This window comes from Augochlora pura, chromosome 3 (genome assembly GCF_028453695.1).
Source record: "Augochlora pura isolate Apur16 chromosome 3, APUR_v2.2.1, whole genome shotgun sequence".
In the NCBI taxonomy this organism is placed as follows: domain Eukaryota; kingdom Metazoa; phylum Arthropoda; class Insecta; order Hymenoptera; family Halictidae; genus Augochlora; species Augochlora pura.
Genome location: NC_135774.1, coordinates 20,090,829 through 20,116,798, shown reverse-complemented (window position 1 = coordinate 20,116,798; position 25,970 = coordinate 20,090,829). Strand labels below are relative to the sequence as shown.

The 25,970-nt window shown below is 34.0% G+C and overlaps 2 protein-coding genes and 1 long non-coding RNA gene across 23 annotated transcripts in view; 1 reads left to right on the top strand and 2 right to left on the bottom strand.

Annotated features, from left to right (window-relative positions):
* Nucleotides 1-1,609: 1,609 nt before the first annotated feature.
* On the bottom strand, nt 1,610-5,572 carry LOC144478996 (uncharacterized). 19 transcript variants are annotated; one of them, XR_013495444.1, is made up of 6 exons: nt 5,010-5,554; nt 4,534-4,654; nt 4,331-4,432; nt 2,919-4,017; nt 2,281-2,415; nt 1,610-2,103 (listed from the first exon to the last, which is right to left on the bottom strand). It is a non-coding gene; the product is annotated as an uncharacterized LOC144478996 (long non-coding RNA). The 19 variants fall into 19 exon arrangements; XR_013495441.1 differs by having other exon boundaries at nt 4,331-4,709; nt 4,991-5,555; XR_013495443.1 differs by having other exon boundaries at nt 4,331-4,654; nt 4,991-5,555.
* A 1,668-nt stretch (nt 5,573-7,240) lies between these two features.
* Nucleotides 7,241-9,099, top strand: Rpl11 (ribosomal protein L11). The gene is made up of 5 exons (XM_078177425.1): nt 7,241-7,303; nt 7,717-7,887; nt 8,049-8,198; nt 8,282-8,429; nt 8,923-9,099. The coding sequence occupies exons 1-5, from the start codon at nt 7,298-7,300 to the stop codon at nt 9,048-9,050; spliced, it is 603 nt and encodes a 200-aa protein (XP_078033551.1). The 5' UTR covers nt 7,241-7,297; the 3' UTR covers nt 9,051-9,099.
* Nucleotides 9,100-10,394: 1,295 nt separating this feature from the next.
* Nucleotides 10,395-25,970, bottom strand: part of Qtc (GRIP domain-containing protein quick-to-court) — a 33,499-nt gene continuing 17,923 nt past the window's right edge. For 2 of the 3 annotated variants that reach the window (XM_078177418.1, XM_078177419.1), the window contains 7 exons: nt 25,362-25,902; nt 18,199-18,477; nt 16,250-16,786; nt 15,702-15,938; nt 15,370-15,465; nt 14,397-14,498; nt 10,395-12,712 (listed from right to left, as the gene is read on the bottom strand). In XM_078177418.1, the coding sequence (XP_078033544.1) occupies nt 12,503-12,712; nt 14,397-14,498; nt 15,370-15,465; nt 15,702-15,938; nt 16,250-16,786; nt 18,199-18,477; nt 25,362-25,856 (1,956 nt within the window). In that variant the 5' untranslated portion in view covers nt 25,857-25,902 and the 3' untranslated portion in view covers nt 10,395-12,502. The remainder of the gene's footprint in view (nt 12,713-14,396; nt 14,499-15,369; nt 15,466-15,701; nt 15,939-16,249; nt 16,787-18,198; nt 18,478-25,361; nt 25,903-25,970) is intronic. The other variant, XM_078177421.1, reaches the window with a different exon arrangement.

Below are 25,970 nucleotides of genomic sequence, written 5' to 3'. Positions count from 1 at the left end.
TTAATAACTCGTTGACAAATCCACGGATCGCATTTCGGAAAAGGAAAATATTACTTCAAATGGCCCCAGGAAAGCCCCATTTTCCGGAGTATGTATAATTTTGGTACACCCTGTATATGTTAGAGGAACTATTTCTCTGTACGATGATATTTTTCTAATTTTGCTATTAATTGGAATAAAAAGAATGTAAATAAACTCTTCCCCTTTTTACTTTTTTTATTCGAGCCTATAATGAAAATTTTAAAAAATGCATTTAAAAAGGCGACCGGCACACACATATGTATGAGAATTGTAATTAAAAAATACAATTTCAATGTTTGTAACCATTTTTTTTTTTCACTAATATTTTACGTCGCATCAACTGCACTTGCGGTTATTAGCGACGACTTTTAGTTGGGGATATTAGAATTTTCTGTAGAGACTTGAATCTTTCAGGAATGAGATAACTTGTCTTAGTTGCTTGCTGTTGTTAAGGTTATCGTGGAGGTTTGGTTTCATTTTGTATTTAGCAATATGTAAAAAAAATTAGAAATAGATTTTTTAACAAGTGAATAAACAGCAACATAATTTTTTAATATAAGTATATGAAATAGAAATGTTGTAGCTCGGAGTTTGATTCCGTTCTGTCACCTGCAAAAACGGAAGAAATCGCTTGAACGGTTTTCTCACAAGCATCGGTAATTTTCATAAGGATATACCGTGACAATATTACATTTTGAAAAGCTGACAATATTGTGAATCAGCCACCTCAGCACACTATTCTCTGTTGCAGTTAGACGTAGTTCACTAGTTGACCGTTCCATTTGGGAAGAGTTCGCCATCGTGCCACAGTATTTTCTATAGAGTCGGTAATTCAGATCCTGTAACAGGAAAAAGCATTGCATGCAATCTTTATTAGTTCCTAAGTGTGGTGCATGAAATGTTTGCACGGACCGTAAGTTTATGTATAGTGTTACGTTATCACGTTTCATGAGCGACGCGAACATAGGCACTTGTTTATATTACGACCACGCTATTAGACTATACGTTTCAATTTATGGCGGCAGGAGGGAAGTTCGAATGTATATATAAATTTATATCGCATATTTATATAGAGACATTGTATCGCCCGAGAGGAATAACTGAGAATATGTAAAGAGACAATGAGAGAGTTCCCACGAAGTTCATCGTCAAGCCTTTGCTTTCTTTAGCAAGACTAATCGAGGAGTATAGACAATGTCACGTTGGCTTTCGTAAGATCCTCTACAATGTTGCACAAACTAAACGAGTCACAGTAACAAATCCGGACCGCTAAAGTGTTGAACGTCGAAAACCATTAGTTAGGGACTTCTCGGAACTCTCCCTGACCTCTCTCTCTCTCTCACGCTGTCCTTGAACCGAGGTCTTCGCGCGCGGCATACCCCACTCCGTTCGTTTCGGCGGGCTTTCTGCCCCTGCGCGCTCGACCGTCGCGCACTCCCAGCCGCACGCGCACCGCCGAACCACCAATCACCACCAATCTGCAACCAGAAGATGAGCCATCCGACGAATCAGCATCCAGCTAGAGGACCCCAATTTTCCTATTGGACAAGGGAGGAAGAACCAGAAGGAACGCAGGAATAAAACTTGCTTTCCTCGGGAAAATACAGACAGACTTTATTCGACAGTCAAAGAAAGTAGATCATAGAGCTCTATCAATAAAGTACCAGTTTTTGCTTAAAATATTCAAAGTTGTACAACTCTCTACAACCTTTCACGAGCAGAGCGGTTCAGCGCTCCACGGGCAACCGAACCACATCAAATTCCCTACATCCAAACAATTCAAACCGTAACACTGGTGACAGCGGTGGGATTGTTTAAAACAACATTTGCCGGCTCGTGAAAAGTGCACCTCTCTCTCTTGGGTTTTGCATGGTTTCCCCAAGAGCATAAGGGTAAATACCGGAGACGGGTGATTTTGGCAATCCATGCTAACGAAGCCATAAATCACAAGCACGTACAACCAACGGAGGAAGGAGTCCTGCAACTCAACATCCGGAACCAATCATCCCTGGGAACGACAGCAACACTACGTGGACCTCGCCATCCCTGGACGTAGCGGAGACGAATCATCCCTGGGAACAACTACAAGGACATCAAACAACGGCAACGAGCGATTTCTATAGACGTAAGACTACCCGTCATCTCATTGATAAAAATGCCGCCTTTACGCGCTAGATATTTAAAACGTCAGGAAATCTCTGAAAGTGATCTGAGTGGCCGCGAAATCCTTACGGTAGAGAATGACCGCGTAATACGAACCTCGTGTAGGAATATCGCATAATTCTATTACGCTAGCAACCTTCTTAATTAATTTCATTCCCCCCTTCACTGGGCAGGAAAATTCAGTAGATCTCTTTGTAGAAAAATGCACGACGGCTATTTCTATAGTAGGGCCTGAAAATAAGGATCTATTATTAACCCTGGCTAGGAGTAAAATTCAACAGAATGAATATTTTAGAATTGCAAAAACTAGAACCCCCAAAACTATAGAAGAATTAACCGACCTAATAAAATCAGCTTACAAAAGGATATTAGTTTAGAACAAACGCTAGATGACTTAGCAGGGTGTCGATGTGCAGACCGCGAAAGCATTAGCGATTTCGGGAAAAGGATAGAAATTGCATTGTATAAGGGTATACAAAACGCGAAGATTGCACACCCTCTGGAACCTCTAGGCGCGTTGACCTCTCTTTTTACCGAAAAGGCAATCAACACTTTCTTGAAGGGACTACCCAGTTATGTTACATCCGCCATATCGGGATTAGACACACCCGATTTAGACACCGCGATTATGCTAGCTACCCGGGCAGATAAACGAATGAAACAGGAATCAGGTCGACAGGATTTTCGAATTAAAAGGGACAGGGCAGATATCCTCACAATAGAATCAAACGAACCCAGAAATCCAATCCAGAATCCAATCCAATAGAATCAAACGAACCCAGAAATCCAATCCAGAATAGAGACTGTACCAAAGATGCAATGGACGCAAAAGGAAAATTTGACACAAAACCGTAAATGGAATTGTGCGACCGTGTGTTGTTGATTATATTATACGCCGGATATATATATATAGCCCCAGGGAGATTTTGGAACCTGTGTGAGGTTATCGATGATGTCTCTACTCTTACATAGTACATATACAGAGTGTGTGAGAACGAACGCTTTGATGTCTGATGGGAACGAACTTTTTGATGTTTGGTATCGTGCGGGATGCGCACGTGTACAAGTACGGGTCTCGAATCATTTTTTACCCGTCGTCGCGTGTCCTCGCTAATCCATATATTCTCTTTTCGTTCTTTATCGCCACGTTCTTTGAATCTTGAATAAAATTACCATACACTCTCTCGAATCTCGTTACTTGTAGAGTAGAACACATCAACACACCGGGTTCGCCCGCTCTCTCCTCCATTGGTGTGGCTTTCCACAGTGTATATAAAACAAAACAACATCTAACGTGAGTCGCCAGTTCAGATGGTAAAATATTGAACCCAGAAACCCTGTAGATCCAAATTCAACTTGTCACGTCAGGTTATTTAGATATACTATTTTATATTAGATCGACTATATATAGTCGAAACTTTTACTCATTTGGATTCTAAAGATTCCGAGAGGGTGCTTGTTTGCGCAGACTTGACACCGTCTTCGAATCCGGATTCCAATGAGACAGACAACGATATGTTATTCCAAAAACGAAATAATTGTAGCTTCTGCTTTCCTTACGCGTGGGAACGCCGTCGCAAATAAAACCGAGGCCGCATATGGGCGCCCTAAAATCGTTAGTTAGGGAAGAAAGGTACCCCAGGCATCCAAAGCTTTTTCCTGTTGGCTGAACGACCCTGAACCCCAAGTGGTCGCTTCAGGGACTGTGGCGGATAGTCAAGGTCACCAGCGATGGGTCACACAATCGCGTGGACTAACTTCGCGGGGCCAGCAGCTTGAGCTTGTTCAACGCGGTTGCGGGGAGACCGCCGTTCCGTATGTGCTTAAAGGCACCTGGAATACAACGATTTTTTATGCCAAGTTTGCAAAGGGGAAGATAGGGATGTAGCCTGGGCAGTCGGCTCACTCAAACGAGTGAAGAAATTCACGCGGATAATAATTCAGTTAACGTTATTGAAACAGCTGAAAACGTGACAAGTACCTTATTCCCCGTCATACAATACAGTAGAAATCCTCTCTTATTGCAAAAAGATAATTTAGTACATTTTCTACCTCTTAGTACTGACAGATTAACCGAAATCAGCAAAACTCTAATAGACCAAGATAAATTTTCAATAGAACGGATCCAAGAATCATTCATACTGACCAGGGTACAAATTTCACCTGCCGGATAATGGAAAATTTCTGTAAAATCCTTAAAATACGGAGGATAACTTCGTCTGCCTTCCACCCGCAGTCTTTAGGTTCCCTAGAAAGAGCACATAGGAATTTTATAGATTACCTCAAACATTACTGCATCAAAAATAATTGGGACGAATGGATCCGATTCGGAATGTTTTCCTATAATACCTCCACACATGAGACTACCGGGTTCACACCACATGAATTAGTATTTGGAGTCAGGGCCATTCTCCCGTCAGAATTTGTTAAGGAACAGATACCTCATACATTCAATCAATACTTAAACGACCTATTTGTAAAAATTACTACCACTCAGACCACTGCGGCGGAAAATCTTGATAGGGCTAAAAGAAAAAGCAAATCGTACTACGACAGACAACTGAATCCGTGTACCTTTAAAGAAAACGATGATGTATATTTGTTAAAAGAACCTAGAACCTCGAAATTTGACCCCAATTGGGTCGGGCCTTACAAAATTACTCGAATGATAACTAATTTAACTGCAGAAATTGAGATAGGGACCAATAAATTTAAAATCGTGCATGTTAACAAACTCAAATTAGCTTGCATAAGGCCAACCGACTAGGTATTTGCTTTCCCTTTCCACATTTGTTTTGTATCACACCTTAATAATTTGCACCTACGCTTTATTTAATTATTAATCGTCACCCATCCCCTTTTTGCGTGTCTTGATCCGTAACTATCAATCTTCTATTTGCCGACTCAATGCGTTAGATGTCCTATCTGTATGCGTCCATATTATTAAATTTTGTACAAAAAGTTGTCACGTGTAACAACTTTTTCTTTATGGGGATGGAGGTGTTACGTTATCACGTTTCATGAGCGACGCGAACATAGGCACTTGTTTATATTACGACCACGCTATTAGACTATACGTTTCAATTTATGGCGGCAGGAGGGAAGTTCGAATGTATATATAAATTTATATCGCATATTTATATAGAGACATTGTATCGCCCGAGAGGAATAACTGAGAATATGTAAAGAGACAATGAGAGAGTTCCCACGAAGTTCATCGTCAAGCCTTTGCTTTCTTTAGCAAGACTAATCGAGGAGTATAGACAATGTCACGTTGGCTTTCGTAAGATCCTCTACAATGTTGCACAAACTAAACGAGTCACAGTAACAAATCCGGACCGCTAAAGTGTTGAACGTCGAAAACCATTAGTTAGGGACTTCTCGGAACTCTCCCTGACCTCTCTCTCTCTCTCACGCTGTCCTTGAACCGAGGTCTTCGCGCGCGGCATACCCCACTCCGTTCGTTTCGGCGGGCTTTCTGCCCCTGCGCGCTCGACCGTCGCGCACTCCCAGCCGCACGCGCACCGCCGAACCACCAATCACCACCAATCTGCAACCAGAAGATGAGCCATCCGACGAATCAGCATCCAGCTAGAGGACCCCAATTTTCCTATTGGACAAGGGAGGAAGAACCAGAAGGAACGCAGGAATAAAACTTGCTTTCCTCGGGAAAATACAGACAGACTTTATTCGACAGTCAAAGAAAGTAGATCATAGAGCTCTATCAATAAAGTACCAGTTTTTGCTTAAAATATTCAAAGTTGTACAACTCTCTACAACCTTTCACGAGCAGAGCGGTTCAGCGCTCCACGGGCAACCGAACCACATCAAATTCCCTACATCCAAACAATTCAAACCGTAACAATAGTTTTGCAAGCATCGGAACACCGACCCTACCGACTGCTTGAAAAGATAGTGATTTTAACGGCCTCTATGCATAAGAACGGCGCATTTTTAATTACTAGATTGTGAGTTGCATGTATTTATATAAAAATGTAAATATATATCGGTAGAATACAAAATAGTGAAGACATTAAAGGGATTATTGAATATTATTATATTATTCAGATTTCTTTGAAATTATTGAAAGGAGAATCTTCATTTTCCACGAATAATCAGCAATCTAGTAATTAGATTGTAGAAATCGGAAGATAAATAAATAGAAGAACAATTAACTATTTTGGAAAAAAATTTTTTAATGAACAGATAAAATAAAAATTAATTCGTTTAATTTACTTCATACTTTTAAAATCAGTAATATTTTTTACATTATATTTTTAGAATCTGTCGCTCTATTATTGTGTAATGATCACTGTATTAGTTTTATCAAAGCAACCTCAACAATTTTTGTACGAAACATTTTCTAATTTTAATAACACGATCCGCAGACTTTCCCCTTTACCGTCGACAGAAAAAACATTATTTTCGTCATTTCAGCATAATGCACATAAGGAACAAGTTACTCCAAATGTTCTTAGAAATCCTTCATTTACCGGAGTTACAATAATTTTGATACACCCTACTATTTCTTTTTAAAAAAGTTAAAAAAAATAAGTTTATTTCTTGAAATTAATCTGAATTTAATAAATGATTTCTGTCATGAATCGAACATTGACATTTCATGTATTTAACTTCTGTAACCTGATTTGTTTTGAAATTTAGTTTGTGATTGCTTTAGCAAGAATTCGATCTTTATTCTATTTCTTCCAACATTGTTTAAATTGTTAGTGCTAGGATACATATCTTTAGTTTTGTATTTTTACATAATGAGCGATGCGTGCGTTTTTCTCTTTACATATGCGTGCGCCTTAAGGTAACTGCAGACTTGCGCATACACGCTATCGTAATGCAGGAACAATAGTTTTTTGCAAATATTTTGGAAACTAAAATACAGATATGTTTTTTAGACAGAGAAGAAGGTGTATTACTACCAAATATTTCTTTTGTAATATCTCGTAATAAACGTTATAGTAACAAATCAAGGAAATTTTCAAATATAACTAAATGTGGTACATTTTCATTAAGGATTGTGGCACACCTGGTTTAGATCATAGGTTTAACTTCTTCGATTTGTCAGTAGAGTGCATCTCGATCACGTTCTTTTCTCTTCATCATGGCGGTGAGTGTATAGTCGTTAACTTGAAAACTATTTTCTAAATCTCTAAAAATCAACGGCATCCACTTTAAAATCCTTATTTTTCGTAAATCGACGAGAACTTGAAGTTATGAACTTAATGTTTATCAAATTCGTTTTCATTAATGCATCCGTTTTTAAAATTTTTAACATGACATACTCGAGATTTTTGACCAGCGTGTACCGCTAGTATAACCTGTATATCTGTTTATAATGTTTGTATAGTTTGAAAAGTTTTCACATGTACATATGAAACTGTTAACACGAACAAGGTTAATTGTACTTATTTTATAATCTGTTACGTATATAATATTATCTTCGAATTTTATTTCTCACTCAGCATAATAAAAAATGTTGAATTTCTAGAGTATCAAACATACTGACGAATTGTGTTGCAGGATGCGAAGAAAGCCGAGAAAAAGGTCGAAAAGACCGAAAAGAAAGAGAAGAAAGTAAGGAAAGAGCCGAAAGATGCCTCTAAAAATGTTATGCGTGAAGTTCGCATTCGTAAACTGTGCTTGAACATTTGTGTAGGAGAATCTGGTGATAGACTTACTCGTGCTGCAAAGGTATATTTCTTTAATATTATTCATAATATTTTTTTAATTTAAACTACAATATTGGATAGAAATTTTCATTTATTATAAATTGTAGCCTTGGATTTATTTTCTAGTTTATAATTATAATAAAGATCATTGTAAGTTACATTATTTTTATCTGATGCTTATAGGTACTGGAACAATTGACTGGACAACAGCCAGTCTTTTCTAAAGCTAGATATACTGTCCGTTCATTTGGCATTCGTCGTAATGAAAAGATTGCGGTACACTGTACTGTCAGAGGTGCTAAAGCAGAGGAGATTCTTGAACGTGGATTGAAGGTAATTAAGAATATTCTATATTACATTTTATTAATAATAATTGTTTATTAACATCTAATTTGAAATTTTGTTGTTTTCTTAAGGTTCGAGAATACGAATTAAGGAAAGAAAATTTCTCTGGAACCGGAAACTTCGGTTTTGGTATTCAAGAACATATTGACTTAGGAATTAAATATGATCCTAGCATTGGTATTTATGGTTTGGACTTCTACGTTGTACTTGGGCGACCAGGTTAGTACATTAGTGTATATTACTAATATAAGAAAGTATAACATGCACATTTATCTGGTATCATAGATACTGCTGCATTATGTTGTGTCTATAACTTTGTCAAAAGTATGTGCTAAAGTAAATACTTCATATTTGCAACACGTGCCCACTTCTTATACTGGGTGTGTTACTTAATTGATGTGACATTGTTTTGATATTGGAGATAAGTTTTAATAATTAAAATTGCTAATGTTGAACCTTTGTGGTCGAAATAGACACTGAATTTGGACACACTTTGACAAAAAGAATGATTTAATGTATCTGGTTCTGTTAATTGTTGATATAGCTTAATTCTTCGAATAGATACACAATATTTTCTAATATATCCATTTTGACTGCAAAGGATAATAGTTTAATGTATGTGTAAAATTATTAGCAAAGTATATTTAATAAATTACATAATAAATGTTATAAACATTAAGCTATATTTTACATATATCACATTTTTGTGTAGGTTTCAATGTAGCTCACAGGAGAAGGAAAACTGGAAAAGTCGGTTTCCAACACAGGCTTACCAAAGAAGATGCAATGAAATGGTTCCAGCAGAAATATGATGGTATTATTATAGCTGGAAAGAAGTAATATACTTTTTTGTATTTTACAATCCTTCCATAAAAACTTTGAAAACAAATTATCTGTTGTGTTTAATCACTTTTTTTATAATATCCTATCATGCTCTTTAATAAATATATTTTTAACTGTAATTTTGTTCTGTTTACCACTCAAATACATGCATCGAATATTTTTTTCTTAAAATTTCTGATATATTATTTCATTCATGATTATTAACTTTTGAATTATGAATATCTACCTTAATACAAAATGGTTACAAGTTTACTAAAAGTATACTCAGAATGTATTGAAATCTTGAAGACTTTATTTACAATCACCAAAATGATTGAACAGAGAAGTAGAATATCAATAAAATTGATATGAAGACGCCTTAGAATAATTTTACAATACAGTACCCCAACAAAAATTACACATTACAAATTTAAGACTTAACTTTTTAACGATTATCACAACTCTGTTTTTTTCATACAAATAAACATGACTGTAGTAACAATCCAGTGAACGTAAATGAACAATGTGGCTATCTGACGTACACTGTCCATTGTTGATTTATAGTCGCACATTAGATATTTCAGAGAGTACTTCATAGATTGCAAATCGAGGAATACGTACATATTTTATATTAAACAATAAATTAAATAAAACCACGCAAGAAGGAACATCGTTACAATGATTGCACATATTTTTTATGCCCACAAGTCTATATCCCAGATGCAAACATTCGTATATTCTCAAAATATTAACATTTTACATACTTTGTGATATGCGTAAATCATGTAAAATTCAAACACTCCACATTAAAATTTAATTATCTATTTATATAATATACATATAAATATTACATATTATGTAATATTATATAAATATTATACATATATAATTTATAAATTACGAGAGTAGTTAGAGAAAATGTTTACATCTTTTGTATAGATACAATTTAAATACATTTTTTAAAGTAAGCATAATTATATTGTACATATAACCTTAGTTTTTTTATTTAATTTTACAATGAAACCATCTTATTTGAGAGTATTAGAACAAAAATAGAACCTTGTTAATTTCATAAATAAATTCAAAATATTAACACAATATTTTATCACAGCTATAATAATTAATTTAATTTAAGTAAAAAATGAGATGCACACCAAGAATTTATTAATTAATCTGAATACCAATAATTGGTTTAAATAGTTATAAAAGTTATTTTCTAATACTCTATACATTAGCTACCAAATGTAACTCTAATGAAATTTTAAATATAAATGTAACTTGCACTTGCATAAAATTTAATATGTAGTACTTTTGCTTTTTTCATAAATTTCGAATGAAGCCAACCATAGATAGTTATAGATTTCACAGTTTTTAAATATTTAGATGTATCTTTGGTTTCAATCTGATGGTAAAGTAAATTATACTTCAGAATGTATACTTGAGTTGGAGTCATCTTCATAAGAGCTGTGCTTTGTATCTCCTACTTATAACGTTCATAAATGTTTCATAACATTCTTCCCGAATAACTACCTACTTCAATGTAATAGGCGGATAAAAAGGCAAAATATTTCCCTCAGTCTCCAAATTGTTTGCTTTCATGGACGCCATATTACCGGACTGGATATAATTTACCACTATTTTTGTATAACATACATAATATATTTTTTCATATTAGATACACATGAATTATTAAATTTCATGGCGAATGTTAGCTATTAAAATTTATTTGTAAGTCGCGACCAATTAAACAAACAATTTTGTATACATATGCTTGTTTCTAATCTGTATGAAATGAAAATATTTTGTTTATAATATCATACACATATAAGTTAGCCTTTTGCATTGAAATTCGCATTATTTTCTACACGTTCCTTCAGATGTATATATCCAAAGCATTCAGATTTGTACAGGTACATACAAGTTTAACACACTATATACAGTTACAGGTGTATACCATCACACGTAAATTTAATAACATTTGGGTAATGTATCTTTTGGAACGAGTATAAGAAAACATTTTCTTTTTTCTTGATTTTGTAGTACTTGTAATTTTAATTACATAATTCTTTAATATATTATACATGTAATAAGGATGTCTTGTCAAATAAATGTTATCACTATGCACATACAATATACTAATATATGTGATAGAGTAACTTCTTTCAAAATTCCAATGCAAAAGATTAAATACATCATTTACCTTTGTACCTACATTTCTCGAACACTTTCTTTCATTTCTTTAAATTATTATATAACTTAATAAAGTAAGTGCGATGTATCAGTATTTTGTACATTCATCCATTCCATACATTAATTTATAATTTTATTTGAACAAAATAATTGTTATCGTAAAGGGTAATTAATTACAAAGGATGCTAGTCCTGAGGAAATTACATATCGTCACGTTACTTGTTTATACATAGTCAAATACAATGCTTGAATAACATGTATGAATAATTTAGAAAAATGAATTTCCACGTCACATTCCTCTCTGTTTTTAAATTTAACTACCTAATATATCTTTTATTCGAATTTAAAATGTATAAACATAGCTGTATAAATTGAATTTTAAATTATGAAAGTAACACAAGAAGGGAAGGTACTTGTATGAATGCTTTCTGTTTATAAATAGTATACAATACACACACTATTATCTTAAAATATAGTGCAGGGGAAAGCAGTGGCAGTAAAAATAGTATAGCATTGTTATTAATTTAATAAATTTATATATTTAGCATAAAACTTCAGTACTTATGCGTAATCGCTTCTTCTAACTACCGAATCTTATATCTGCGCAATGGATAAAATTTAATTTGATATAATTTGAATTTTATACTCTATAAAATTTATTATACTTCTTTAAACATTATCTTATTGAATATAGCTCATGGTCTTATACTGATACATATCTCATTGTCAAATAACTTGTCCAAATAAATTTACATTCATACTTCGTGTACTTCAAAACTTAAAATCTTCATAGTCTTGATTTTTTAAGCATTTAAAAAGAAGAACTTAAAAAATTTTGTTGTCACAACGTGATTTCAAATTTTCCTTGATAATCGTTGTATAAAATACCATAAAATAAATGTATCATCATTTTGAAACAATGCCGATAATAAATAAATTTATAGAAAAAAAACTGATATTAAAATTACCATGTACACACGCGGGCGCGCACACACACATTCCAAATAAAATATTTCTTGTAAAATTAAAAATTATATAACCTTATGTATCAATATAGGAATTCATGACGCATATTCTATATTAAAACTTTGAATATCAAAATAAATATAGCAACATCATAACTTGCTATAGTAATAAAAACATGAGTTGTAATTTATGCGCATTGATTCTAAACAGAATCTAATGAATTCAATTTCATATTCTCTTGCACTGTAAAAATATAGAATGGGTCACATGCCTACCTGAAATGAAATTAACTATATAAAAAACTGTACAATTTGTTACTTTCTTGTGGATCGATATAATCTGTCAATATTGTGCCTTTCAGCCTCTGTGAATCCTAATATGCTTTCGATAGCATTCAAATGACCCTGATGATTCTCTTTGTCAGTTAGGAAATAATAGATAGCTGATTTTAGGAACTGCAGTGTGATCTCTGGATCTAGCGTGCCTTGCTGACTTTTGGCTTCTATAATGCGCCGATACATTACCTGTTTAAGAAATTATGCTTGTTAGTAATTTATTCAGGATATATTACATATCTTTACCCTTTATGTTGTGCATTTTCGATTATGTACATGCTGCAGCAGTGAATTTTTGAGAAAATCAAATCTTGTTCTAATAATAATAATAATAATAATAATAACAATAATAATAATAATAATAATAATATGTATATTAACAGATCTATATGAAAAGCAGAATGTATATACAGTAGGACCCACCATGCCCAAACTAACTGCAAGATGTAAATATTTGAATCAGAAAGATCAAGAAATTTGGCAGTTCATTAAAATATTTTTCTGTTCTACATCTTTCTGATTACTAAATTATGTAAAATTTTCATTACAAGTAATTGTACAGAACTGTTTTATTCTTTTCCTGCTCTAAATTACCAAAACCCATTTGTAAATTCTATAAGTTACAAAAAAATAATATTGTAAGTTATTAGCACACATTATGTGTAAGTAATAAAACGTTTGAATATGAGGGCTCTGCTGTACTTATTTTTAACTTAATTAACGTAAGAGTAGTTTATTCATCATTTTTTGCCGGACTTAATGTTAAATAATGCTGTCTTGAATGAAAGAGTGCGAAAGCATTCTTAGAAATGTGCAGACTTACATTATCTAAAGGATAATAAGAGGCTGTTTCTTTCAAGTGCATAGGATAGTCTCCCCACATTGACTAATGATGCATGTAAAACCAACTACAATTGTGCTTGCTAATCAGCATGCAATTGCTGTGGCAAAGCATTTTTTTAATAAATTTATTTTTGAAAAATATCTTTATAATGTAATTTATTGATGGTAACACGTAGATCCAATTCCTGCCATAGTAAACTCTAGATTTAATATCTAACAGATATTTTGAAGAATATGGCAAGTTATTTTCTTTAATAATGACTAGAATGTTTGTTCAACAGTAAGACTAATGTTTATGTTTAATATAAATTAAATAATTAAAGTTTCTTTGTAATAGAGAGATAATATTGTAAAAAATGATTGCATTCACTTTTATAATGAGTGATTCAAACAAATAATATTTCTAACAGTTTTAAAAACAATTAATATCCTATAATAACATATACTAACTAAAATTGATGCAAATTCTGTTTCTTCAATAAAGAGCAAATGTTCATGCTCATGAAAGCATTTATCAATCTATATACACATTTAATTATCACTAATTTATTTATCATGCTTAAATGAAAAACAAAAATGAAAAACATTATGCATACACTATACAATAAATAACTCTTCTAATACATAACTGACAAAGAAATACTTGGAACTGAAAAAAATCAAATCCACTGTCAAAATCACAGTCATAAGTACGAAAATATAATAGTTTGATAATGAGATACAAAAACGTTCAGGTAATAATGGGAGGATAAATCTTAGATAATCAGGTAATGATATTGTGTTTTTACTTCCTAGATGGAAATATGGAAATATAAACATTCTGCACAACAAACATTATTCTTCAAGAACAATATAAAGATACATATATTATCTTGCAAAAGAATCTGGGAAATGCAGAAATAGAAAACAAAGGAGCAGGGAGGAGCATGAAGATTGCTGGTGCATCCTGTATATGAACAAGCACAACGCAGATGCTTAATAAACAGTGGATAAAAATTGCATCGCGTGGCAGTCCAGCAGAAATACAGACCTTACGTGTGCCAAGGACCCAGAGAGAAACAGCCTCCTGAGCACTTAATAATATTTGGCTACGATCGGCTGAAATGTGAGGTTCAGGCGAGTAGCTTGTGTCCTGGAGTGTGAGCGGCGACCAAAAAAAGTGGCACATCATTAGTACAAGAGAATAGTGAACTACAGAGATGCTCAGAAAGTGATGCATAACAGAGGTTCCTACATTGTATCTTTCCATTTGTACTATTTTGTACTATTGTTCCTTTTACTTCTGTTTAATAAGTACACTCAAATTAATTTTTCTAAGCAAAATTTAAGATCTGTTTAAAAAACTAGTATAAAAGGTAAATTATTAATTGAAAAGACATTAATACAAAAAAGGTTATACTATTGTTGAACTCTATCAAAAATTTTTAGTATCCTACAAACTATAAAGGCTCTTAGCAATGTCTAGAAAAAGAAATATATGTATAGTATAGTATAAAAAGTATAGTACTAACAAAAAATTTAATTCTTTATTTTGCCATAGAAGGAAAAATATTAACGACTATACTTAATGAAGTAAGGAAAATTAACATATAAAACGAAGCATTGTGATAAATAAACAACTCTTGCCGAAGAAATGTGAAATGTCCTATTTCTCGTATACTAGAACAGATTTTTTAAATTAAATGAAACAATTATTTTTTTATATAACATAGACTAGATTTAGATATTTTTTTACATTTTGTTCCTATAAATGATATAATCTGTATTGTTTAACGAACAATGCAGTTTACTGTCATAATTTATGGTATTTCTTGTAAGAAATTTTAGTATACTGTGTTAAAAATATGATTCATGCTATTTTATGTTGCTATAGAGATAAAGCTTCAGTTATACATATGAGATCAGGCACAAACAATTATATAATTCCATTTTTAATGTGCAATATGTGTATTTTTACCGTTGTATTATTAACAACGTAAACTAACTGAAATTAGTATATTTACCTTGATATTTTCTAATTCCGCTCGAGTGACTGTTAATTGTTGAAGTAGTTCTGCAACTGAAACCTTCGGTGGCTTTTGATGAGCATGTTCAAGTATCTATGGTTGTAAAGAACAGGAAAGCAAGTTAATATTTTGTTTCTAATTATATATAAAATTAAAAAAGAAATTAGTTTATATATAAACATTTTAAATATTTTCGTAGAACAAAGTTTTAACTACGTTTTCCTGATTGAACTGAATTTTCTTATTATTTTCTAACAATCGAAGAAATAAGAAATATTTAAATGTTACAATATTTAATGTTTAAAAATTAGTATGTTATATTGCATTACCTGATCCGCTTGTTCTATACGCGCAGCTTCTTGACCTTTGGCATACATTTTCAAATACATGTGTTTATTTTTCTCTTCTTGCTCATTTATTACAGACTTTTGCTCGGCGAGTTCATTCTTCACAGCCTCTAGTTCTATTTCTAATTCACGAGCTCGATTTTCCGCGGCATCAACACTCGGTCTGACTTCGCAGTAACGTGTATTCACCTCAGCCAATTGATTCAGTAAGCTCTCCACCTATAATCCAATAAATATTTTATATTTTTAAAACCCTCAGATTATATATTATTTAACATTTTTTAATATTTATTAGAACACAAAACAATCTAAAATATCCTCTTTGTGTTGAATCTCTAATATAGTAAAATCCTATTACATACATTGAATCTCTATCTGTTTAACTTGTTCTGTGAGTCTCTCAAAAACTAAAAGAGAGCACCTCTTATATCTACAGGAAAATGTTATTCGCAACATTGAGCTTAACAAAATATTTCAAGATTACTGAAATTTGGGGTCTCCCTTATGCTTCTATGTTCCAACGAACGTACCTTGTCGTTGTGCTTTTGTTTCAGTTCCTGAAGTTCGTCAACGTGCCTACGATGCATCTCCTCGATTCTGGTCTCGTAAAGATTAACCAGCTTCCGTCGCTCTTCGTCCTTGTCCGGCGTAGCCGATCTCGCGGATGCCTCGGAGGTGTTGTCTTCGGCAACTTTATTAGACGTCGCAGTGATATTGATCGCTTCCGGTTGCACCTCCGGCAGATAGACCGAGTCTTTCGAGTGAATCGATCCGTCCTCAAAGTGCCCAGAGTCCGCCAGAGAAGACGGCAGGTCCTGACCGCGTTTCTCAGATAACTCAGGGCACGGGACCTTCGGCAGCGCACCTTCATCCGGTAAATCCTTACTCGGAGATTCCGGCGAGAAAGGATTATTTTCTCGTACAGTAAGGGCATCGCTGCTATCCGTCCTTTCATCAGGGCTGTTCAAAGATGCTTTGTACAACCTAAGCTCCACCACTTCCTTCGTTAACCGGAAGATCTCCTGATCCTTTTCATCGATCTCTCTCCTCGCTTCATTCAGCAAAGCCTAAGAACAGAACCAGATGTAAGAGCGAATACATAAATAAAAAATTATCTATCTAATCCAGAAGCCGTGCGCGTGAGAACAAGCGACAATGTAACGTGTATAGACGCTAGTGAATTCATGCAACGCCATTTCTCTCGCAATCAATGCGCGCCGGAGACAAGGTTCATTAGCGAGCTTGAAAGTTTGTTAAACCCGGATATAAGGAGTTTGATTATACAGAGAATACAATTGAGACACGCTTCCGGGAGTTATGGCATCTTTTGTGTACAAATTCACGAGTACTCGATCCTTAGCAAACTACGCAAAGAGCAGTGACAAAAAAACTATTGTACAAATTCAAACATGAGAAACAAAAAAAGTACTTTTATTCTGATGTTCTGAGAAAACTGGTTTTAGTGATTGTTATTACTTTAATACATTTTATATAATATAATTTTATCATTCCCTGTACTAAAAAACAATTTATAAAATTGTTTACTAGTCCGTATTATTCATTATTCATATGTATGAGTTATTTCTACTTAATAATCAATATTAATTGCATAATAATGAATAATAACATTATTTATAGAAGCTATACAAGGTTTCTAAATGTCCTTGTCAATTTATGGTCGTCTATCGCTATCAAAGATAACACTATATAACACTAATATTAGAGTCTAGAGTTAATGTCATTTACTTACACAATCAAATCCAATATATTTTTTATTACCGAACTGTATTAGATGTTTGTTATCGTTATCAAATGATTACGTAGATTAGACCGGGATTAAAAAACAATGGTTCTGGGGACTGATGATTAAAAAAAGTGTTTCCGTACGTGTTGCACACTTGTCATTCACGATATTTCGCACGCAAGGATTCTGTGTTAAGTGGATACTCGTGTATGTATGTACATTGAACAATTTGAATCCAGGCTCGTTAAGGAAAAGCTCCAATTAAGATTATTTTAACACGTTAAATAAATGTTTTACATGAAGTAATTAAATTTTGTAACTTCGTTATCAATTTTGGAATAATGTACCGTTAGATTTTTTCACTTCCCTTATCTAGTTGAGTAACAGTAGACAAAATTTCTTTACCTTTCATATTCCTAAGGCTTTATGTGCGAAATATAAATTTTAGATAAAATTAAAAAGTTAACATTTGTTACAGTGGACACTACTACACCTTCGCATTCTAAAAATTCCGGTGAAGTTCAATTTATTCGAATATGTTGACAAATGTCTCAATCTGGTCAAAGATTAGCGTTACCGATATGCAACAGACATGTTACTTAACGTATAATACATATAACTAATCCTATACATATATGTATATGTATAACTTTGTACATGTATATTTCGCATTTTCTTTTTAAAGCAAAAAACTGCAAACGCTATTTCCACTTTCAGTGTAACAGCGATGCTTACCTGAAACTTTCTAACTTGTCTAGCTGCCCTCTGAGTCGGCGTGAGATACTGTTCATTGTCACCGTTATGATTCGAACAATGAACTACGTATTTTCGTGATCTACCAGACCATGTGGTACCGTTAAAAGCAAATGTAGCATGATCACAGGCGCTCGCTGTGCTGCAGGCACTTCCGTAACTTTTTACGCTTTCCACATCGCTGTCATCGGCAATTCCTGTGCTTGAACCTCCAGAGGCCGCGTGTCCAGGACGCGGCCTAGCCGGTGTCAATGAAAGACTCTGAAACACGAACCATCATTCCATGAGATTCTAATACACGTCATATGAATCAGAAGATTAACATTTTATCGACCGGTCACCCGGTCACAATTTAACACATTTATTGTAATCATAGATACAAAATTAATGGTTATTATTACAACCGATTCACAGGCTACCGACCGGGAGAAAAAGCCGATCGATAAAGTGTTAATAACTAAACTGCTGATCTTTACGCGTTTACGGCGCCTGCAAATTCACAAAACGCAAAAAGTCGCGTATATCAATAAGAATCAGTGATATCTTCATTTTATATTTATTGTAAGAAATTTGTTAGTCGATGAAAAAAGTTTTTCTCTTAGTTCAGCTCCCCTTATATATCTTTGACAAAACTTTCCACACGTATCAATCTATGCAATTATACTTGTTAAAGTTTATTTCCTTTTAAGTATTCAATATGATAATAATAATATTATTAATTTTATAGAAATTTGTGTACGTTATAAATTATTATTTAAACCGAATTAATCAAGAATATTAAAGAATAATAATAAATAAACTTAATTAATCTAGCGTTACAAATACATAAACGACAAAGACGACATGTACGTATATAAATAGATTCGTAGATTGAATATTTTCAGTTACGTTTATTTCACATACGTAGAAGGTGTTAAGCATGCAAAATTTATGTTCTTTATTTCGAATGCACATGTTCTAAAAAAATATATGTAATACCCTTTTGTGTTCTTAATCTGAATCTATGTATATCATATATCAATGAAAGGATCTAACCATCCTATTTTTCTGTGCAACCGCTCATCAAGCTTTTCTCAGAGAATCGTAATTTAAGTAATTTGGTTATGGACATTAATCAGTAGTAGAGATCCATCTGATAAGAAACGAGGACAAGCCTGCTCTTTGCAGCCACAATTTTCAATTCTAATGTGTGCGTTTAATTACTCTCTTAATAATACTTCATAGCACGATTATTACTAACACTTATGCTGCACTAGATCTCCACTTATTTCAACGACCAATGCAATTATAACTACAGATACTTTAATACATATTACTTAATATATGTTCATAGTTACAATTTGTTGAAAATTAATAGATGTACTTAATAGACTTTTGAGAATGTGATGTAAATCCGTGAAATTTCTAATCGTAAAATTCAAGCAACTGTATCTAGATATTTAACATCGCATTTAGTTATAATAAAATGAAATTAAAACTAATCTATAAATATTATATAATAATACTTTAATAATAATGTATTATATTATTATGTATGACATCGCGTTGTATTAACGGTGATCACGGGAAGCAGAGCATTATACTCCTTCCATTTCCAATGAATAACAAATCGTCACGGAACAATAATTAGTCTGGATAATTGGCAAGGAACAATGCCGTATCCTCAATCACGATCGAGCATTTGAATTGAATTATCTGACCTGAACATTTTATTTTCAACATTCTCTTCTTAGCGGAAGCGTCACGCATAATCTGATATTACAAATGAGCAAACATGAATAATTCGATGCATAAACTTATTCCACCATGCTTACGAAGTGTTCAAGAATTGCAAAACTTTTTTTATAAAAGTAATTTTGTCAAGGTATTATGTGTAAGAGGATGTATTGGTTCGAGGATCCATGCCATTAGATTTTCGTGTGACAGCTCAGGGCTGTGGAGACTTTAGGGTAATGCTTAAGAGATAAAGCAGTTTACCAATAGTTGCTTCTAAAAGTATTGGCTACAAATTTGATTTCACCAAAACAAGGACACCTAGATAGAAAATTTGTCACAAGTGGTATGAAACTTTCGGCTAGTAATTTGTAACTAGACTGCGCATCTTTCTGCGAAATAAAAATGATCTACACCAATTGTAAGAAGCAGTAACTCTAATAAAAGAAATTCATAAATTACATTAAATTGCCCATCGTTCTTTATTATCTCTACACATGTCGTAAATGTATAAAGTCAGTAATCTATTTTATAACAATTTATTCATTAGTAATATATCTAGTAACTTGTCTGATTGTATAAAACTGAATAAATAAACGTCATATTGTAGATGTGTTTAACACTTCTGTTAGTGAAGCTCCATTATCGAGTCTTCAACGATGATACCATGTCTAGAAGTTGAATAATTTTCTCTTAAATAATAACCTAAGAAGAGATTAGTAATTTATAATATAAAAGATAATTTGTTAACTTGAAGATATAATTGCTATTGAACTATTGAACTACACACTAAGAAATCCGCAATTATTTATGTTCGATTTTTGAAAGACTATTAAATAATTACTCGTTGATAAAGCGTTAAGCTGTTATTTCATTTAACATTCCATTGTTATAGAAGAAATTCATATATAAATAAAATTAATTATTGGAGAACATTTTAGAAAAATTTAGAATTGATTAATACACAGAAATAAATGTTAAGATTTAATATGTAGTATTCACTTCAAAAATATTTGTTATATATATTATTATATATACAATATTATTTTAAAATACAGACGTAAAACGTTCAAGAGTGTACAAAGAAATATATTGCACCAACGTGTAAGATAATGAGAAGGTCAAATTATTTGCACATGGTATCAAGTAAATCACGTCGAACGATAATTTTACGTAATGTTAGTAAAAGTCATAGTTAAGTCTTCGGACATTCACATCGAATGCAACGTACATGCTCTGCGAAAGATACGTCGACTTAGTAAAAAAGAAGAATGTACACAAACCCGAAAATTGACCATTTTTATACCTAGTCAAACTAAGGGTGATTTACCTCGAGCTAAAGCAGAAGCTTTCATGCACGCTTGTATTGGGAAGCCCTGGTTTGAAAGTGAGGCAAAATGAAAAGCCCCATCAAGCGGAGAAATGGAAGTCTCCTCCTTAAAGCTGAGAAGCTTGTAGAATCTGTGTGGAAATAATTGTTAAGCAAACGATACGAGAAATCAATTCGTACATATTCTACACGGGCTTCGATTTTATCGACTTCAGTTGAGCACAGAAAATGTACCATTTTCATGGTCGACGTTTTAACTGAAATTCTATCTCATAGTTAACTTTTTTGCAATTTCACCTAATTGAAAGTTTTGCAATATTTTGTCGAAACATTGTTGTTACATCCTACTCCATTACTGTAGTTCTAATTAGATTTATTTTTATTATTCCCATTATTATTACTGTTATTGTTATTACATCATTTATTATTGTTACTACTGTACTATATATCAACTTCATTCCATTATTTTCTTATTGAACGTCTTAAAATCTTCTGGAAACCATGATTTCACCCTTGCCTCATCTCCTGAACCTTTTACCCTTACTGCATTATATCTGCGCCCTTACCTTGCTACGTCATCTTCAAAATTCTGACCTTATCATGTTAATCCTTATAATTCCATGAATTCCTACTAGTTAAGTTTAAGAAATTATAAGGATTGACATGATAAGGCCAGAGTTTTGAAGATATATATGCATATTATATAACTAACCTTGATATAACAATTGTCCAGGAAATTAGTTCCTCTAACGTCTCAAGAATGCTCGAATCAATTGGTCCAATTTTGTAAAAGTTATTTGGTTTTAAATGATGCTCGAATACTTTAATAAGTGTCCGTTTCAGAACAAAAGAATCGAAGCTGTTTCGTTTCCAATGCCATTACTGTTTGTTAAGGGTTGAAGCGCCGATAACAGGATCGGCTACAATTAGTTTCGTCACGGTAAATACTACGATCTCGCGCGGTGTCGGTGAGATATTGTGCGCACAGTCGTACGGGTAGCAATAGGTCGGTTTCTTTATTACTGTCTCTGCCTTGCCACTTGTAACAGAGGTGTAATTAATAATTCAAGCTTTGGTGAACTGGCTATTAGATGTCTATTCTTTACTTGAACGCGCCTTCTTCTCTTTAACCTCTATCCAACAGACTTTCTTATCAGAGCTATCGAACGCCCTGGAAAATCTTTGTTCTAACTCTCAGAGTATAGTTACCAGATCGTGTTGACCCAGTGTGTTTAATCCTTTGCACTCGGATGACCTCTCCTCGGGAGGGACTCCTCAACGGGACGTTACGAAATTGCTGGTAATTATGGTACCATCAATCAGAGTTGGGAATTATTCGAATAAAATTTGCTTCGAGTAATATTGCAAATAAATTCTTCGAATAAAATTGTATCCAAGAATTTATTCAAATTATCGTACGAGTAAAATTTTATTCGTCGAATTTATTCGTAAAATGCCTAATTCTGCTGCTTTAAAGCAATAAAGCATTTCGTATGCCAAACTCTATTTAAATAGTGTAATTATTTTCAATGTTATATCGTTTTATATTTTATTCACAGCGTTAATTACTGTCTGGTGAATAAATATTAGATACGTTGCTGATAGCGGGATCTGAGAAAATTTCCAGAATGGGAAATGTTTGACATCTAATTACGCTAATATCAACGACTGAATTAAATAAATTGTTGTGTACTCTTTGTATTCTATATTATATCATTATCATATTATTATTATATTATATTCATTATTATATTATATTATATCATATATCATCAATATTCATTTTGAAATTAAATTAAACTTTTCTACGGCATCGGAAAGCGAAGCATGTTGAATGGTACTTCTTAAATGGCACTACTGTACGGTTTTCTGAGTTTCGAGAATTTTTCATTCAACTTTCAGCTTTCTGCCCTTTCGTTAAACCATGCTGAAACGAATTTGAGGTCAGCGGAATGAGAAGTATATGTAAAAGGTTTTTGAACGCTTTTTTAATGATCTCAAACGTCTGCATGAGGTTTCAAATACTTATAATCTAAATTTAAGAGACACCACGAAGTAACGTTAGAAGATTTTTGTTCTTCGCAAATGTATTTTATTTTCAATTGTTTAATATCCACAAATTACTGTCCACATCGAAAATCGAACCATAGCATCGAAACTATGATAACAATTCGTGTCTACCATCGTTCAAATATGAAGAAATCTTTTTTTCAAATGTTAATTTAAATAAAATGCTATAATCAAAGACCAGTGGATTTTAAAGTAAGAAAATATGAGACGCGAAACGATAACTATACATTGTCATAACGTTTCAGTAGCGCAAAAATAAAACGCGAATCTTATTTTCTTTTCATCAATTGCAGAATGTAATAATAGAACTGCTCACGTATACACATGGATTAACGCAATATGAATGAAAGATAAATACATTAAAACCATCAGTGTCATGAGATGTTGCAATTTTACAACAAATTATGTACGTTTTCATTTGCATGCAAGCATGCCAATGAATACCCTACTATTCTTCGCAAAGATTATGATTAGTCTGCTAATCCCCACGTACTTATGGCATCCCAGAATTTATTAGATACAAGACATTGTTTATTTAAACAAACGTGTATTTTTTAATTCTATCCAAAACAAAAGATATTTTTCTTTCTAATAATTCTAATTTTTGTAAAATGATTCAAGGAAATGAGGACTTCCATAAAAGTCCATAGTTTACTTATTATTTATAGACACCTTCCAGGTACAAAGTCTGAATTTAATGCAAAATATTAATCTAAAAACCAAGACATTTCTTCCAAACTACTGTAGGGGTTATTTTTCAGAGGAGTAAATCGCACGTGACTCCATGGTAATAAATAAAGCAACAAAACAGCAAAGGACACCGTTCGATTAACAATAACAAGAGTAACAGTTTATCATTAATAGTCCACGACTTTCCACGTCTTACAACAACGATAATAACGACAACGTCTACGACAACGCAACGATTTCGACAACGACTCAACAACAACCGCCCTTGCCAGTCCTTTTCCAAATTATCTTACTCTCTCTCTCTCTCTCTCTCTCTCTCTCTCTCTCTCTCTTGCATTCATACTCTTTCGCTCTGCCTCACTCGCTATCTCATTCTTACTCATTCTCTTTCTTTCTTTCTTTATTTCCCTCTATCTTTCGGCCACGCAGGTCTTCAAGGAACCTAAGCAATAGACTCAGATCGCTCGAAGTCGCTTAAACACTCTTTCGCCATGTGCCCCATGCATTACCATTTTACAACGCTCAACCATTTTGCCTTTCATACCCGAAAAAAATCCTACACTACAGTATCATTTTATATCATTTCCGACAATTTTTCCATGAAGAAATAAAGCAACCGAAAATATATTTACTCTCTCAAGTTTTGCGGTAAAATCGTTGCCACACATGTTAGCACCAACAGAAAGCAGTGACGAATATTTTTTTATTCCCGTAATTATGACGGAACGGATAAAACAATCCCCTAAATTGAATCACGGTAAGTAAAACAGCCAAGCAAGTATATTCAAAGCAGTTCCAGGGAAAGTGGTGCTTCCGATTCCCTTCAGGACAATAAAGGGTAAAAGGAAAGTATACATATAAAGCTAGTCGATGCACTGTGTACATTAGAAATTCGATTATCCGGTCCACCAACGTCAGAATCATTCGTGATCTGGAATATTTTTCCTCTGTAATCAACAAAAACTAATGCAACGTACATACATGCGAATCGATTTCCTGTGCAACTCGATGAAAACGAAACAAAACACTGTAAATAAACAACCATTCTACTACTGGTGTCCTTCCATATAATCGAGGTTCCACGGTATATACCAAGTTTTCTCTGTGAAATTGCCCTACATTTTCGGAGGGGCAGAAGAAAGCGCGCAAAGTCGATAAGACGCGATTGCCAGGAGCCAGGACGCATCTGCGATCTGCATCGAACGGAGAGGGTACGGCGCGGCGTAGTATCCCCGTAAGGACACACCGTCGGGACTCCCGGGTGTCGTGTTTCTCTCGCGCATCGATCGCGAAACAGGTGGTTTTGGCTAATAGTATGAAAAAAGAAAGGCGGGTTACTCACGAGGGATCGTTGTCGCGGTGACTCCGTTCCATTCTCCGTGATGACAGGAAAGGTGTGATGGTCCGGATGATGATGTTGCTGGTGGTGCAGGAAGTTGAAGCGGCGATGGTGCTGATGCTGCCTGGTTAGAGCCGCGGTGACCGCGGTACTGGGTGGTGGTGGTGGTTGATGTGGTGAAACCCGTTCACCCCGCATGCGCATGCTGACCGAGCGACGCAAACCTGTAGGCGAGGGTCGTGGTATACGGGAATCCGGCGAGGAGGATATCGAGGGTACCGAGGGTGACGGAACGGTACCCGTTTCACTTCCTGTCGTGCTGGCCAGGTTGCCACCGGCATTGACCTTGCCCGCGGCACTGTCGTCATCGTATGTCACCGATGCCGACGCTGCCAGCTCCGTCGGCGAACCACCGCCGGCGTTGTTTACATGGGTTGAGCAGCCTGTATGCATCGATTGCAGGCAGTTTAAGGATCTCTCGCTACCGTGCCGAGCCATCTCGATGTCGCATTCGTCATTCTATCCTCATTGCTACAGTCGACACCTGCCAAATAAATATTAAACGTTGTAGCGTAACAGTAGTTTTAGTTTGTAAATATTAAGCAAATGTAA

Coding starts and splice junctions, on each gene's coding strand:
- Rpl11 (XM_078177425.1), top strand. Junction 8,199..8,281: donor TTCTTGAACGTGGATTGAAG/GTAATTAAGAAT, acceptor TGTTTTCTTAAG/GTTCGAGAATACGAATTAAG. Junction 8,430..8,922: donor CGTTGTACTTGGGCGACCAG/GTTAGTACATTA, acceptor ATTTTTGTGTAG/GTTTCAATGTAGCTCACAGG.